Source organism: Chelonia mydas, chromosome 1 (genome assembly GCF_015237465.2).
Source record: "Chelonia mydas isolate rCheMyd1 chromosome 1, rCheMyd1.pri.v2, whole genome shotgun sequence".
NCBI classification, from domain to species: domain Eukaryota; kingdom Metazoa; phylum Chordata; order Testudines; family Cheloniidae; genus Chelonia; species Chelonia mydas.
This window is the reverse complement of record NC_057849.1, coordinates 248,375,365-248,392,369: the sequence shown is the minus strand read 5'-3', so window position 1 is coordinate 248,392,369 and position 17,005 is coordinate 248,375,365. Positions and strand designations below refer to the sequence as shown.

The following is a 17,005-nucleotide window of genomic DNA, read 5'->3' as shown; positions in this document are numbered from 1 at the left end:
CGCTGAATTGGATTCTCTTTTCACTGACTTCAGTGTTAAATGAGAGCAAATCCATCAAAGTGAATGGAGTTACAGTAATGTAAAAGCAGTGTGAGAGAGAGGTGAATCAGGACCACCAGTATATTTTAGCTACTTGTTTGTTTTTTTTCCCAGACACAACTCACTGTCCCTCTCTCACCTGTGACTTTATCCTCACTCTCTAATAACCATGTGCTCCACTGGAAAGCTTCACTTTTTCTTTTAGCTCATTAAACAAGTTTAACAGGAGCATCATGACTTTGCAGGAATGTTTTTCTTTCAAGGTTACTCTTTTACAAGCCAATAGCATAAATCTAATAACTAAAAAGAGGGCTGAAGGGAAGATAGTGATGTGATTAAGGCATTATACTGGTCCTTGGGAGATCTAACTTTGCTTCCTTGCACTTTCACAGACTTCCCTTAGGCAAATCACTTCAGGCTGGATTCTGCCACCACTATTCAAGTTGAGAAGTCTCTTGCTCCGTGAGGAACCTTCTGAACTTGGAGCAAGGTGCTACTTAACATAAGAAGGGATGAACTAATACAACTATTAATCTCTTTGTGCTTTAGTTTCCCACCTGAAAAAGAGGTAAATACATCACTAGCTATCAGAGTTCCTGCATGGATATCTTCACAGATACTTGGGAGGCATTGGGAACATGGTGATGACAGGGACATACAGGTACCTCAGTAGCTAGAAAGTGGCAGTAAACCAAAATTCTACTTCCTGGCAAATAACTCACTTTTAAAATTATGGACATAAGAAATCTACAAACTGAAATTATGTAAGAAGCCATATTTAAGTCATTATCTTGTCACAGCTCTGGTAACCAATCACCCTTTAACTCCTAAAGAAAAGTACGCTAGCTGGAACGACAAAGCTTTTAGTCAGGGCTGATTCAAACAATGCTACTCAACCTGAAGCCACAGATACAGAATGAAATGTTAGTGGCTTATTTACGGTTCATTCTGTATTTCTGCATCATGTAGACTAGAGCATGAAGCTGCTGCTTTGCTGACCAAGAGGTCTGTAATGTTAACTTGAGCCTCTATCATATTGTGCACATTGCAAACCTATATAACTGTACAATATTATTACCATTATCCTCAGTCTCCCTCTTCCTGTCCCTCCTATTGCTTATTATTCTCACTTGTCTTTAATGAGATTGTAAATGTTTTGAGACAGGGAGCATTGTCTACCTATGTGTTTGTAAGAGGCTAACACAATGGTGGCTTGATTGTGATCAGGACCTTTGGGGGTTATCATAGGATAAATAAAAATCACATAACAACATGGGTTATAATGGCTGTGTGCAGTCTTACATAGTCGCTGGGCTAACACATCTTTGTAAAGTATTTTGACATATCTGGAGTGTGAAAGATGCCACAGAGAAACAAATTCTATTTTGTCTATATTATACTATTCTATATATTATGCAAAAGCGCTTAAATCCAACTGTCCCTAACAAGATATTGATGCTGAAATGTAGGGAGAAGAACACCACAAGTGTCATTTGTTATCTTCTATCATTCCTCAGAATACAGCTAAGGAAGGACATACAAGGAGCACTACATGGTTAGAAACTTTATTATGTAGCCAGATTAGTCAACTCTTTTCCATTTTCACAAGCATTACCACAGGAAAATGATCATTCTGATATAGGGTCTCTCACTAGCTTTTTTTATTCTTGCCTACTTCAAGGTCTCCCCAAACATCCATTGATCCCATTCTCTTTACATGTTAGTGAGCTGATGTTTGTTCTTCATCAGGACAGATGGAAGGAAAAGCAGAGAATTATTCACTATGGATCTGATCGAAAGCTCACTGAAGACAATGGAAGTTTTGGATGCGCTTTCCATGCACTTTGGATCAGGGCCTACATAAGCAGCTTCTTGCAGGCAATGTTTAGGGTGAAATCCTGGCCCCACTGGAGTCAACAAGAGTTCTGAGATTGACTTCAATGGAGCCAAGATTTTACTCAAACAATGGCTTTAACATGGCTTTTCGCCCACTAATCCAACCAGAAAAAGGGAGATGCTATGTTGACCATAGGAAAAGATGGGTATAAAAGAGGCATAATAGTTCTTCTCAGGACCATATCTTTACTGAGTGTGGGCAAGGAAAGGATACATAGACTCACTGGACTTTAAGGTCAGAAAGGACCATCATGATCATTTAGTCTGACCTCCTGCACATCGCAGGCCACTGAACCTCACCTACCCACTCCTGTAATATGCCCATCACCTCTGGCTGAGTTACAGAAATCCTCAAATCTTGATGTAAAGACATCAAGTTACAGAGAATCCACCATTTACACTAGTTCAAACCAGCAAATGACCCTAACCCATGCTGCAGAGGAAAGCAAAAAAAAAGCCGAAAACGCCAGGGTCTCTGCCAATCTGAGCCAGGAGAAAATTCCTCCCTAACTCCAAATATGATGATCATTTAGATCCTGAGCATGTGGGCAAGACCCACCAGCCAGGCACCTGGGAAAGAATTCTCTATGGTAACTAAAAGCACTTCCCATCTAGTGTCCCATCTCCAGCCATCAGAAATATTTGCTAATAGCAGTCACAAATGGGCCATATGTCATTGTAGGCAATTTCATCATACTATCCCCTCCATACATATATCAAGCTCAGTCTGATGATTAGAACCCTTCATCTAATTTCAAGCCTACACTTGTTGATGGCCAGTTTATATCCATTCATTCTTCTGCAAACATTGGCTCTTTATTTAAATAATTCCTCTCCCCCCAGTGTTTATTCCTCTGATGTATTTATTGAGCACAATTATATCTCCCCTCATTTCTCATTTCATTAGGCTAAACAAGCCAAGCTCCTTAAGTCTCCTCTCATAAGATAGGTTTCAGAGTAGCAGCCGTGTTAGTCTGTATCCGCAAAAAGAAAAGGAGTACTTGTGGCACTTTAGAGACTAACAAATTTATTTGAGCATAAGCTTTCGTGAGCTACAGCTCACTTCATCGGATGCATCTGATGAATGCATCCGATGAAGTGAGCTGTAGCTCATGAAAGCTTATGCGCAAATAAATTTGTTAGTCTCTAAGGTGCCACAAGTACTCCTTTTCTTATAAGATAGGTTCTCCATTCCTCTGACCATTCTAGTAGCCCTTCTCTGCACCTGTTCCAGTTTTATTTAATCTTTCTTAAGAATAGGAGACAAGAACTGCAGACAATATTCCAGGTGAGGTCTCACCAGTGCCTGGTATAATGGTAATAAAACTTCTCTATCTCTACTGGAAATACCTCACCTGATGCTCTAGGATTGCATTAGCCTTTTTCATGACGGTGTTGTTAGTCCCTAAGTGCATGACCTTGCACTTTGCATTATTCAATGTCATCCCATTTCTATTATTCCAGTTTTCAAGGTTGTCTTGTATGATATTCCAGATCTCCCCTGTATTCCCAATACCTACCAACTTTGTGTCATCCACAAATTTTATTAGCACACTCATGCTATTTGTACCAAGGCCATTAATGAAAACGTTAAATAAGACTGGTGCCAAGACCGATCCTTGCGGAATTCCACTAGTAACCTCCCTCCAGCCTGACAGTTCACTTTTCAGTATGACCCATTATAGTCTCCCCGTTAACCAGTTTCTTACCCGCCTTTCAATTTTCATATTAATCCCGATCTTCTCCAATTTAACTAATAATTTCCCATGTGGAACTGTATAAACTGTTTTACTGAAATCTGGGTAGACTAGATCTACTGCATTTCCTTTGGCTAGAAAATCAGTTATCTTCTTGAAAAAGAGAGATCAGGTTGGTTTGGCACGGTTTACCTTTTGGAAAACCATGCTGTATTTTATCCTAATTACCATTTATCTCAATGACTTTAACTACTCTCTCATTTAAAATTGTTCCAAGACTTTGCATAGCATTGAGGTCAAACTAATCTGCCTGTAGTTTCCCAGGTCACCTTTTCCCCCCTTTCTTAAATATAGATACTATATTTGCAATTTTCTAGTCATAGGTTACAGCCCTTTGCTATTGGGTTTGCAATTTCATGTGCCAGTTCCTTTAATATTCTTGGATGGAAATTATCCGAGCCTCACCAATTTGGTCCCATTATTGTTTGAGTTTGGCTTCCACCTTGGATGTGGTAACTTCTATTTCCATATCCTTGTTTCCATTAGCCATCCTGCCACTGTCTCCAAGCTCCTCATTACTCTTATTAAAAACTGAGGCAAAGTATTTGTTTAGGTGTTCAGCCATACCTAAGGCTACATTTTAGTCATGGGTATTTTTTAGTAAGAGTCATGGAGAGGACACGGGCCATAAACAAAAATTCACAAGCCCATGACCTGTTCATGACTTTTACTAAAAATACCCACCATGACTAAAACTTGGGCGGAGGTGCTCTGGTGGGGACGGGCAGTCTGGTGGCACTACGGGAGCTGGGGGAAGTGACCCAGGACCCCCGCAGGCCCTGGGGAAGTTGGCAGGGCTGGCAGGGGCTCCCTACTCAGCTCCACATCCCTGCAGCTCCTAGGCAGCAGAGGCAGGGGCCAGGGCAGGGGCCTGCTGCTCCTCCGCTGCTCCCGCCACAAGCACCGGCTGCCGCAGCTCCCATTAGCTGGGAACCACAGCCAACGGGAGCTGCGGGGATGGGGCCTGCAGGTGCGGGCAGCACAGAGACACACACACCCCCTTCCTTCCACTCCCTAGGAGCTTCAGGGAGGCCCCCCACCCCAGGTAAGCACCTCTCACACAACCCCCAAACCCCTGCCCTGAGCCCCCTCCCACACATCCAAATTGCTGCTCTGGGCCAGCACCAGCTGCTGCAGAAGTCACGGAGGTCTTGGAAAGTCATGGAATCCATGACTGCTGTGACCTCCATGACAGACTCGCAGCCTTAGCCACACCTAAATTATCTTTAATCTCCACCCCATCCTCAGTGCTTAGCCATCCTACTACTTCTTTCCTTGTTTTCTTTTTATTTATACACCTTATATTATTGGTTTTAATTTCTTTTGCAAGCCCTACTTGGCTTTTCACTTTTTTCCTATACTTTCTGACCTCCAAGAGGTAGCTTTCCTTGCTGATCTATCCCTTCTGACATTCCTTGTAAGCTCCCTGCTTTCTCTTAATAGCCTGTTTGAGATGCTTATTCATCCAGTTTGGTCTGCAACCCTTTCCTACAAATGTTTTCCCTTGGTGTGGGATGCAGACTCCAGACAATCTCTCCAACTTTGACTTAGAGTAATTTCAAGTATCCTCCACACTCAGATCTTTGAGTTCATCGTTCCAGTGCACTTCCCTAAATAATTTCCTTAATTTTGTAAAGACTGCCATTTTGAAATCAAAGACCCTATCCTTCCATTTAGTTTAAACTGAATAGCTCATAATCACTGAAGCCAAGGCTGCCCTCTACTACCAGTTCTTCTATGAGGTCCTTGCTACTTACCAATACAAAAATCTAAAATATTATCACCTCTTGTTGTTCATTATCTGGTGAAGAAATCTGGCAGCTATCAAATCCAGAAATATCTGGGCCCTACCATTATTAGTAGAACCTGTCCTCCAATCTATATCTGGGAAATTAAAGTCTCCCATAATCACACAATTCCCAATATTTATTTCATTAACAATATTAAAGATGCCTCTATCCCCATCTAAACTGGATTTTGGGGGTCCATGTTTTATTTGGATAGCTGAGAGCAGTGCCATCACCACTACCACAGAAAATGGTTATGCAGTACTTCATTGTGAGAACAAATACAAGAAAAAGAGGATATGGTGTAATGTTAATTTATTTTATTGTAACAAGAATAGGGAATATATTCTCATTACAGTTGGAAGAATGCAATACCAATGTCCTCCAGGGAAGCTGCACCATAGTATGCAACATTCTGTGAATTCAAATGTAACAATGATCTACTGGCTTCTGATTATCTTATCCTAGACCTTGATAAACCTGGCTATTCTCTTAGAAATGAATTTCTGTCCAGCAAAGCATTTCTCTTGCCAAAGTATATTTTTTTTGGCAGCATCTAGCACTTTCCAGTGCTGGAATCTGACCTAGGCTTGTAAATTGTGCTGTGTTGGCAAGGTTTTCACCCCCTGGAGAATTGTATTGGTCTAAAGCAATACATCACATTGTTTCCCAATTTTTTGTTCAGATTTTTTTTTGTTTTGTTTTGTTTTAAGAATTCTAAAACTATAGAATATTTGCTTCGTATCCCAGTGCAATATTACCCAAGCCTATAGGCCTTACTCTTCACATCAGCACAACTGACTTTGGAAATTACCATGTGGCAAATAATGGCCTTATTGCATGTTTAGTACACTTAATAGCTTCCAAATAGCAGCTCTGTGCAGATGGCATAGTGTAATGCAGCTATGTGTGAGGGTAAATTGTTACAAACTCTGTACTTTGGAAACAAGTTTAAGAGGGATTGTTGGGTTTTCTTGGGGGTGGAGGGAATTAAGATTAAATATCCAGTGAAGAGCAAAAAATTGTTTCTGAAAGCAGATTCCTAGGGGAAGAAAATTACCCTGTTCAATTATGTGGCCGGTTGTCTGACAAACACTGTGTTAATTTTTAATTTTAGTTAAACTGGAGACTAAATCCACATAGATGGAAGTAATAATTTCCTTCTCAGTGGGTTTAGCTACAGCCTGTTAATACAGAGCTGAAATACAATGTTTGATTTTGTTGTCTGTGTGGATTTCTCTATTCAAAACACAGTGATTTTTTTCTCATAAAACCTAATCCGTGAGTCTTTATACACTTAATCCTGCCATAGCACCGGGGGGATGAACTAGAGACCTCTTGAGGTCCCTTTCCAGCCCTAAGTCTTTATGAGTATATGATTCCTCAGGCAAAACTCTCAGTAAAGTCATATGATTTCATATGTTACATGGCTATGCCATCTGAGTGCTCTTGCGTTCCCAACAAAACTCTCTTAGGATTTGCAAAGACAAAGCCCTTTACAATGATTTGAGACGATATCCCTATTGTTTTACATTTAGAATGCAATGGAACCAAGTATCCTGCAATCTAGTGTTCTCAATGTTAAAAAAAAAAATGCACAACTCTCATTCAAATGTTACTTGGTATATTTTGATAAAACTCATCCTTTAGTCTCATACATGTAAAAATTAGGCTTCAGAGCTAGTACATCCATTCATCATATATTTACAAATACAAATATATGCTCACTTTGGTGGACATAAACAAACATATTAATTTTACAACACTCAATAAAACATAAAAGCAAAATTGCAACTAAGGATTCAGGGTTCGAAACAAGTGCACTACATTTTTATTAAAATCTGCTTGCTTTGCTTGCTAGATTTAAGTTTTAAATCATTCCTAGCGTACAGGAACTTTTACTACAGGTAGCAAGATTTCTGTAAATCTTTCATACCATCATCAAAACACAGACATTTCCTTTTCATTTAACACAGGCCTCTAGTTTTCCCAGTAGTGACTGGAAACCCTAAAGAAATGCCACAGAAGTAAACTCATGCAGAAGTTACAATGGGAACAGTTTAGTCATCAACAGGGGCGTCACTGCAGAAAAATTCTGGGGGGCAAAGTTGTGTCAGCATATAGAACATTATGTGTGACAGTATCATATCCTCAAAGTCACATGGAGTGAGGCAAAAAGTGGAAGACACACAAGCATATGAAAAGTCTGATGGGGAGGGGGAACCAAGATGGAGGCCCGGGGGGCAACTGCCCCCATTGCCAATAGCAAATGATCCCCCTCATAGTCAAGATTTTCAAATGTGATTTTGGGCACCTCATTGCTTAGGTGGCCAGTATCAGACACCCAAAAGTGGAGCACCCATAATCACTAGTCACATTTAAAAATCTTGGCTTTGTAGATCTGACGATATTTAACTTGGATTTCACGTTTTGCATTTTATGCTTAAAGTTAAGCATGTGCTTAGGTGGTTTCCTAAATTGGGATGGTTTCCTGAATCAGGGCCTAAACATCACTCTCAGCTTGTGCTCCCATAATGACAAACACGTTACTTATTACAGCACAATGTGAAGACTTGGGTAATGATTCAGATTTAGCTGATGCCACAATTCCTTCCAGAGCCCTTGTAGTAGTAAGCTAGGTCTGTGTTTCTTCCGGACTATTCTTCATGACATTTCTCATTATTAATATTACTAGTGCAGCTTCTAATCCTCAGAGGAGGTCTAGATGGCAGGATGGTTAGACCTTCTGTAGCTGTCTACGGTAGAGCTCCCAACATTGCTACTACCAGTAGAGCTGAACTGTGCTCTCAGCAGTGAGAATTTGCTGCAAAAAGAAAAGTCTAGCATAGAGAAGGCCCTACTAAATTACTTCATGGCCACGCATTGTTTAAAGGGAAGTGCTGTTATTACAGAAGCCAGCTGTTTAACCATTGGAATTCTATAACTTGGCTCATTTTCAAGAAACAGCAGAATACTTTGCTACAGTAGATTAAATGGTAGCCAAAAATTCTATTAAGCAAACTTTGACCTACATGATATGAAACCTCTTTGGAGCTAACAGCTGACAAAAAAGGAAACAAACCTCCACGGACATCAGTATACATCAGCAGAAAGGAATTCCTAGGACTGTTACATGTCCAAAGGCATCATTCTGAAGGTTGAGTAAATATAAAGAACTGTTTGATGGCAGCCAGAGAGCAGTTTTGAAGTTGAGTCAGAAAGCAAGGAAAGAATTATGTGGGTGAGTAGGACTGGATACGTCATATTGGCGTATCAGGATCAATCAGTATTTTTAAAAAGAAAAGGAGGACTTGTGGCACCTTAGAGACTAACAAATTTATTTGAGCATAAGCTTTCGTGAGCTACAGCTCATTTCATCAGATGCATTCAGTGGAAAATACAGTGGGGAGATTTATATACATGGAGAACATGAAACAATAGGTGTTACCATACACACATTGTAATGAGAGTGGTCAGGTAAGGTGAGCTATTACCAGCAGGAGAGAGGGGGGGAAAAAACCTGTTGTAGTGATAATCAATGTGGGCCATTTCCAGCAGTTGACAAGAACGTCTGAGGAACAGTGGGGAAGGGGGGGGATAAACATGGGGAAATAGTTTTACTTTGTGTAATGACCCATCCACTCCCAGTCTTTATTCAAGCCTAAGTTAATTGTATCCAGTTTGCAAATTAATTCCAATTCAGCAGTCTCTCGTTGGAGTCTGTTTTTGAAGTTTTGTTGTTGAAGAATTGCCACTTTTAGGTCTGTAATCGAGTGACCAGAGAGATTGAAGTGTTCTCCATCTGGTTTTTGAATGTTATAATTCTTGACGTCTGATTTGTGTCCATTTATTCTTCTACATAGAGACTGTCCAGTTTGACCAATGTACGTGGCAGAGGGGCATTGCTGGCACATGTTGGCGTATATCACATTGGTAGATGTGCAGGTGAATGAGCCTCTGATAGTGTGGCTGAAGTGATTAGGCCCTATGATGGTATCATAGAATAGATATGTGGACACAGTTGGCAACGGGCTTTGTTCAAAAACTTCAAAAACAGACTCCAATGAGACTGCTGAATTGGAATTAATTTGCAAACTGGATACAATTAACTTAGGCTTGAATAAAGACCGGGAGTGGATGGGTCATTATACAAAGTAAAACTAGTTCCCTATGTTTATTCCCTCCCTCCCCACCACTGTTCCTCAGATGTTCTTGTCAACTGCTGGAAATGGCCCACCTTGATTATCACTACAAAATGTTTCCTCCCCCACCCCGCGCTCTTCTGCTAGTAATAGCTCACCTTACCTGATCACTCTCCTTACAGTGTGTATGGTAACACCCATTGTTTCATGTTCTCTATGTATATAAATCTCCCCACTGTATTTTCCACTGAATGCATCTGATGAAGTGAGCTGTAGCTCACGAAAGCTTATGCTCAAATAAATTGGTTAGCCTCTAAGGTGCCACAAGTACTCCTTTTCTTTTTGCGGATACAGACTAACACGGCTGCTACTCTGAAACCTGTCAGTATTTTTAGGCAATCCTAGCTTTTAGGTAACAGATTACAATATGAGCAATGAAAGGTTAGGGAGCTCATTCCCTTGAATGAACTCCCCTTCAGCCCATTTCCTTTTATTATAAAATTTCTTGGGAATAGGACAACTGATGTTGCATGTGTAGGCCTACTTGTCTTTTTTAGATATTTTCTCATGCTGTCCACTCAGGTAGGGCCTGATCCAGGAAAGCATTCCAAGCACATGCTTAAGTCTGTCCCCATTTAGGAAATCAATAAAGCTTGTGCTTGAAGTTCAGTGCATGTTTTAGTGCTTTGCTGAATAGGAGCCAGAGGGCCTGATCCTGTAGTCCTTTTGCAGGAAGAACTCCTTGTCAGGTCTGCAGTGAAGTAGTTATCATATCTGACTGTAATTATTATTGGGACCTTGTCTGGGATAATAAATGTTATTGTATACTGCAGCACTCGATTTAAGGGGATACAGTCAGCTTAAAAATCATGCTTCTGTCTGAAAGGTTTCATTTTTCTAATACTGACGTATTACAGGTAACACCTGAAATTATCATAACCAAAAGAGACTAGAGAAAAAAATCTATTTTCCTTTGTTTGCTTCCTTTGTGTATTGACAGCACTTAGGCCCAAAACTACAAAGCAACTTAGGCATTGTGATGCTCAGCATTACAACACCTAAATTTTAGGTGCCTAGACAATCAACGGAGCAACACTGCAACCCACAAAGCCTGAGTTATGCACCTAGGCTCCCTGCACAATGAATGGAAAGAGCTAAGTGCCTTAGAATGAGATCCACAAAAAACAGCACACCATGTGAGGACCTGAAATGACCTTTTAAACTCATTTTCTGAAACTGATTAGCTATCAAATTAACCTTTTCCCTTTAACTGGCAACATAGATGGGGATGTTTTAATCTATGAAACATGGATTGTTCTTTGATCTCCAGGACAGTGATATCAGTTAGCCTTAATATGCTCTAAGTATTATTTGTTAATGAAAAATGAGAATCCAAGATGTCATGTGCCAGATGCATACACCCACACATAAATAAATACCAAGATGTATACACAGATATGTTCAGTGTGACACCAATATACCAGTGATTTCCATTCCAAATTGCCTATTTAATGTTCCTTAAAGATTCTGGGTCTCGCCTTCTAAGTTTATTATTCAGTGCTTGCAAGTAGTTCCAGTATAATAATTAATACATTAATTACTAGGACTAATAATAATTATTTGGAATTCCATAATTGCACAACATCACACAGTAACTTGGTGGTAAAGCTGAGAACAGAACCCAGAAGTCCCAACTCCAATGCTTTACTATTACACAACACTCCTTCCCAGATAGTTCTGAAATATTTGTTTTGTATTTCTACTTCCACAAATAAAAGCATGTCTAATTCCAATATTTATGTATTAGCAGATCTTGATTTCTTAAAGCCAGGGCAGAGAGTTAAGTCAGTCATGTAAAAATTGGAACAGACAGCTAGAGTCCCTTTACTGGTCACAGTAAGCGTAAGATCAAGTGGGCTTCTGGGAGATGATTAAGTATCATACTAGAAAGTAAAATGTAGTACACTATATCAGCTATAGTATGTCTAGGCTTTCCCTTATCTGTGCTTGTCAAGATTAATGTATGAAAAGAAACACCAGCTCAAACGCTTGAGCCTAGGAAAAAGTGATCAAATAAAAGCATATTCTATATAAATATAGAATGTCCCTGAGCACACTGGCAGGGTCTACTGATCCATAAAAGAGAGGAAACACTTTCCAGTAGAATCATTTCAACCTACTAACTCATTTCTGATTTGTTTATTCATATCAAAATCAAATGTTAACTGTAATACACTTCAATATAGTTGGGAAGTTTTCAGGCATTTTAAACTTTCTTTGAATTTGACTACTTCCTTTATAGCCTCTTTAAGTACAAATGTCTCAGAAATGTCCATTCAGTCAACAGTGCTTCACAGCAAATAGCAACAGCAGTGAGACAAAAAATTACCATTAAAGAAAACTGTTAGTGTAAAAAATGTTCTCATACATCTGCATAACAGCTCATTGGCTTTGTTAAAGAACCAGGGATACTGTTATCTTCTCGGGGAAATTCATAAGCCACTGTCATTCACAAGACATGTAGTCAGTGAAGGGGAACTTGGTTCTATATCCAACTTGACTGATGTTTTATAGGAGTATTTGACAGTGACTTAATCTTATTATGCCTCAATTTCCCCATCTGGAGGCTTTATTGTTTGCGATATCTTTTCATGAAAGGTGATAAAGAAGTATTAAATATTATGATTATCGCTAAAATCTCATAGCATTTAGATCGATGAAAAACCATGGTGACATTCCCAATGACTCAGATATTATGGTGATAAGGACCGTATAAGACCGTCTACTCTTGCTGCAGCACGTGGGGTACATGTAGCTCCATGTCACAGTGAAAGGAAGTCTAAGTCCACACTGTGAAAGTCTGTGGCAAGTAGGAGGTAGCAGGGAAAGGCTCCAGCAGTGGGGAGCTCCCAGAGCCTTTCCCTACTGCCTTTTCCCAGTACCAGAGCTCATCACTGCAGCAGGGGAAGACTCCAGCAGCGGGGAGGTAGTGGCACACTACACTGATGAAAATAGCAGCGTAGATAGAGAAGGTGCTGCTTGGGCGTGTAGACAGCCATGTAGGGTATATACTGTAGGGTTCTGGTGTGTCTCTGTACTCACCTAAGCAGTGTCTCACTGTCTACACTGCTATTTATACCAGTGCTAGCTGGGTGTGCTGTGTCTGTACTCTACATACCTTAAGAAGATAAACAGAATGACTGAGAACAGACTGACTTTTTGATGATGATTCCCAGGTCCTAAGTAATTCAGTAGCACCCAGAGGAACCAGTCAGGATTAGTACTTTCTAGGTACTGTAAAAACACATGTCAAGTGAAAAATAAAGTTCTTGACCTCAACATTTTACAACCTAAATTAAAACAAGCCACACACAGATTTCTTAAAATTACAATCTGTGAACGGGCAATATGTAAAGTGAAAAAAGCTAAATTTGATAAATAAACTAGTTTCTAGGAATAGTTGGAAGATCTGTGTCAGTGAGAGTTACACAGGCACAACCAGGGACATAATTTAACCTGAAATTATTTAAATGGAAAATAACTAAGAGAATCTGAGACAGCTCCCAGTATCAAGTAAAGTAAGTGCCACTCTATTTTTGACCCCTAAACACTAAGTTCTATAAAATAAGTTATGCTGAGGAGATCAAGTTAGAAAGCTTCAGAATCAGATCTTGCACATCTCACAGGTAGTAGTGTTCCTTATTGGGTGAAAATAATCTAGATAATCCATTAAAAATGTCTTTATCTCTGCACATTTATAAGACATTTCAGTGGTACACACAAAAAACCCCAAAAAACAAACCTATGCCATAAAATATTACTATAATCTATTACTGGCTTGCTGTCCTGTTTATCCTTATGAAACAAATAATTTAGGAGAGAATGTACAGTATAGAGGTCCTCAGTGGATTACAATGTACTAAATAAGCATGTTTTTCTTTTTCTTTAATTTATAATCCCTGGGAAAGGATGTTTAAAAAAACCCTATTGTTTAAGTTTACAAAGCTCTCAGGGACAGTTAGTTCTGAGCTGACGGTATCCCTGGCTAAAAAGTTAGACATATTTTATCACTAAAAAAGTCTTTTTTTTTATGGATGTACTGTGGTCTCAGGGGCTCTTGATCAGTGATTATTTGTTTTAATTACAAAGGAGTACAAACTGTACTGTCTTCCCAAACTGACAAGTCCAGGATGTCTTTATGGATGTGCCTCCAGAATTTACTGTAAAAGGGCAAGAAGCAAAATTTTCCCAATGAAAAACTAAATTCATCAACTTTGTGATAGTCTCACTCTTCATCCAGCCTGAGTCCCTCGTCCCTTCCTAAAACTCAGTCTCCTGACAGTGCAACTGGATGTCATCACTGGATAGTAGTGAAACTACACGCCCAGCAAAGAGATGGCTGCTCCATGCCCAACTCCCTGCCCAATGTCAAAGAGTGGAGAGAAAAGCAGAAACTATCTGAGAAATCAAAAAAAGACAGTCAGAAAGAAAGAAGCCATGGATCAGAAGGAGAGAAAAATAAAAGTGGATGTTGTGGGGATTTTAATAACACTGTTGGCTAGAGCTGGATTAATACTGCAAAACATTTTCTGTGACCATTAATTGGAGTTATTAAGTGGATTCATTTCTGCTGCATTGGTTCCCCTGCTGTATTCACATCGGGTAAACATTAGTGTAATCAAGTTTTACTTTCGCAAACATTTAATGGGCAAACACTGCCTCGTTCACAGAGCACACACTTATCGCAACTGCTCAGTGGCCATAGCGTACAATAAGCAGCAAACAGTAAGCAATACCAGGCCTGTTTCATACATTATGTCATAACTATACAGTGCTAGGCAGCAGTATTCAGCATTCCCTCACTCACCATGCACCTTAACGCTTACTACTTTTACAGCACTTTACCTGATACTGCTAACTCAACCTTACTTTCTATTGCTTACTGTTTTCTGATTAAACATCTTACAGTCTGTAGAAATTCACTATATTTTTCCCCTTTACTCTTAATTTTAGCCTCACATGCAGGCACAAGGAAGCCCCCTTTTGTTTAAAATGTTAGGAAATAGTATCTTAACAGCACTATCCATTATCTTAAAGAAACTACTATACATTACCTATCTATAAGAGGAGGAATAAGGACAGCCCATGGAATTATAGACCAGTCAGTTTAGATGATGGAACAAATAATCAAACAATCAAGTTTCAGAGTAACAGCCGTGTTAGTCTGTATTCGCAAAAAGAAAAGGAGGACTTGTGGCACCTTAGAGACTAACCAATTTATTTGAGCATAAGCTTTTGTGAGCTACAGCTCACTTCATCGGATGCATACTGTGGAAAATACAGAAGATGTTCTTATACATACAAACCATGAAAAAATGGGTGTTTACCACTACAAAAGGTTTTCTCTCCCCCCACCCCACTCTCCTGCTGGTAATAGCTTTTCTAAAGTGATCACTCTCCTTACAATGTGTACGATAATCAAGTTGGGCCATTTCCAGCACAAATCAAGGTAAGCACCTAGAAGATAATAAGGTGATAAGTAATAGTCAACATGAATTTGTCAAGAACAAATCCTGTCAAACCAACCTAATATTCTTCTTTGACCGGGTAGCAAGCCGGGATAGTGGGGAAGCAGTAGATGTGATATAATTCGACTTTAGTAAGGCTTTTGATACGGTCTCACCTGACCTGCTCATAAACAAACTAGAGAAATACAATCTAGATGAACCTACTATATGGTGGGTGCACAAATGGTTGGAAAATCATACTCAGAGTGTAGTTATTAATGGTTCACAATCAAGCTGGAAGGGGATATTGAGTGGGGTCCTGCAGAGATCTGTTCTGGGTCTGGTTCTATTAAGTATCTTCATAAATGATTTGGATAAACGGCATACCGAATACACTTGTAAAGTTTGTGGACGATACCAAGCTGGGAGGGTTGCAAATGCATTGGAGGACAGAATTAGAATTCAAAATGGTCTTGACAAACTGGAGCAATGATCTGAAATAAGTAGGATGAAATTCAATAAGGACAAATTGTTCTCCTTAACCACTGAGGACAGGACAAGAAGCAAGGGGCTTACATTGCAGAAAGGGAGATTCAGGTTAGCCATTAGGAAAACTTCCTAACTTTAAGGGTAGTTAAGCACTAGAACAAAGTACCTAGGAAGGCAGTGGAATCTCTGGGCTTGCACACACTAGCGCTTACTTTTCTAGAACTTAAGTCGCTCAGGTGTGTAGAAAAGCCACCCCTGAGCAACGTAAGTTACATCTATCCAAGCACCAGTGTGGACAGTGTTATGTGAGCAGGAGAAGCTACCGCTGCTCAGGGAGGTGGAGTAATTATGCTGACAGGAGAGCTCTCTCCCATTGGGCCAAAGCGTCTGCTATAGCAGGGCTCCAGCAGCACAGCTACATCGGTACCCCTGTGCCACTGTCGCCCTTCTAGTGTAGACTAGCCCGAAGTCACTGGAGGTTTTTAAAAGCAGGTTGGACAAACACCTGTCAGGGATGGTCTAGATAATACTTAGTCCTGCCTCAGTGCAAGGGACTAGACTAGATGACCTATCAAGGTCCCTTCCAGTCCTACTTTTCTATGATATTTATGAACAAACTATGATCTTTAAACACCCCGAATTCCACCAATTCAAAGTCAGTTTTCACCTAAATGATGATCGGTACATTGCCAAATTTAAGCTTCCTACCCTCAACCTCTTTAGCACTAAAATAGTTCCAAAAAAGCTTTTAACTACATTTTATAAGAAAAGTTATGGTTTTGCTCAAATGTTAAAAATAATAGCCCAATTTCAGGTGAATGATTCAGAGAGTTATGAGCAATGGAAGAAAGGGTCTGAGAATGGAAACATATAGGCAGCCTTAACTAAGGCTGTCACTAGTATTCCAGCTATAACAATGCAGCCTATCACAGGAGTGCTACTGAGGCTTTTGCATTTTTTCCCCCAACAATAAAATTCTCCCATTTCTGTTGTGTGCAGGTAAGCCAACAGGGTATGGATCCACCAGTAGACGTTTACACCACAAGGGAATAGTGGATGAATGCTGCTTCCAGAGCTGTGACCTGAGGAGGCTGGAAATGTACTGCGCTCCTATCAAGCCACCCAAATCTGCACGCTCTGTACGTGCTCAGCGCCACACTGATATGCCAAAAGCACAAAGGGTAGGAGATTTTACTCAAGCCTGGTCATGTAGCAAGTAGTATTGTGTTTTATCTAATAAGGAAAAGCATCATGATTGTGAATCTTATTTAAAATATCCCTAGGTTTCAAATATAGGTATCAAAGATTTAGTGGCACTTTTGGAAAGTAATGTCTGTCAAGGGAATACCTGATTCCTTGAATGTGGAATATTTCACCTCTAAGTTTTC

At 39.9% G+C, this 17,005-nt stretch overlaps 1 protein-coding gene across 1 annotated transcript in view; it reads left to right on the top strand.

Moving 5' to 3' along the window:
- Positions 1-17,005, top strand: part of IGF1 (insulin like growth factor 1) — an 81,157-nt gene that overhangs the window by 42,510 nt on the left and 21,642 nt on the right. Inside the window, exon 3 of the mRNA XM_007072268.4 lies at positions 16,617-16,798. Coding sequence (XP_007072330.1) covers positions 16,617-16,798 — 182 coding nt within the window. The remainder of the gene's footprint in view (positions 1-16,616; positions 16,799-17,005) is intronic.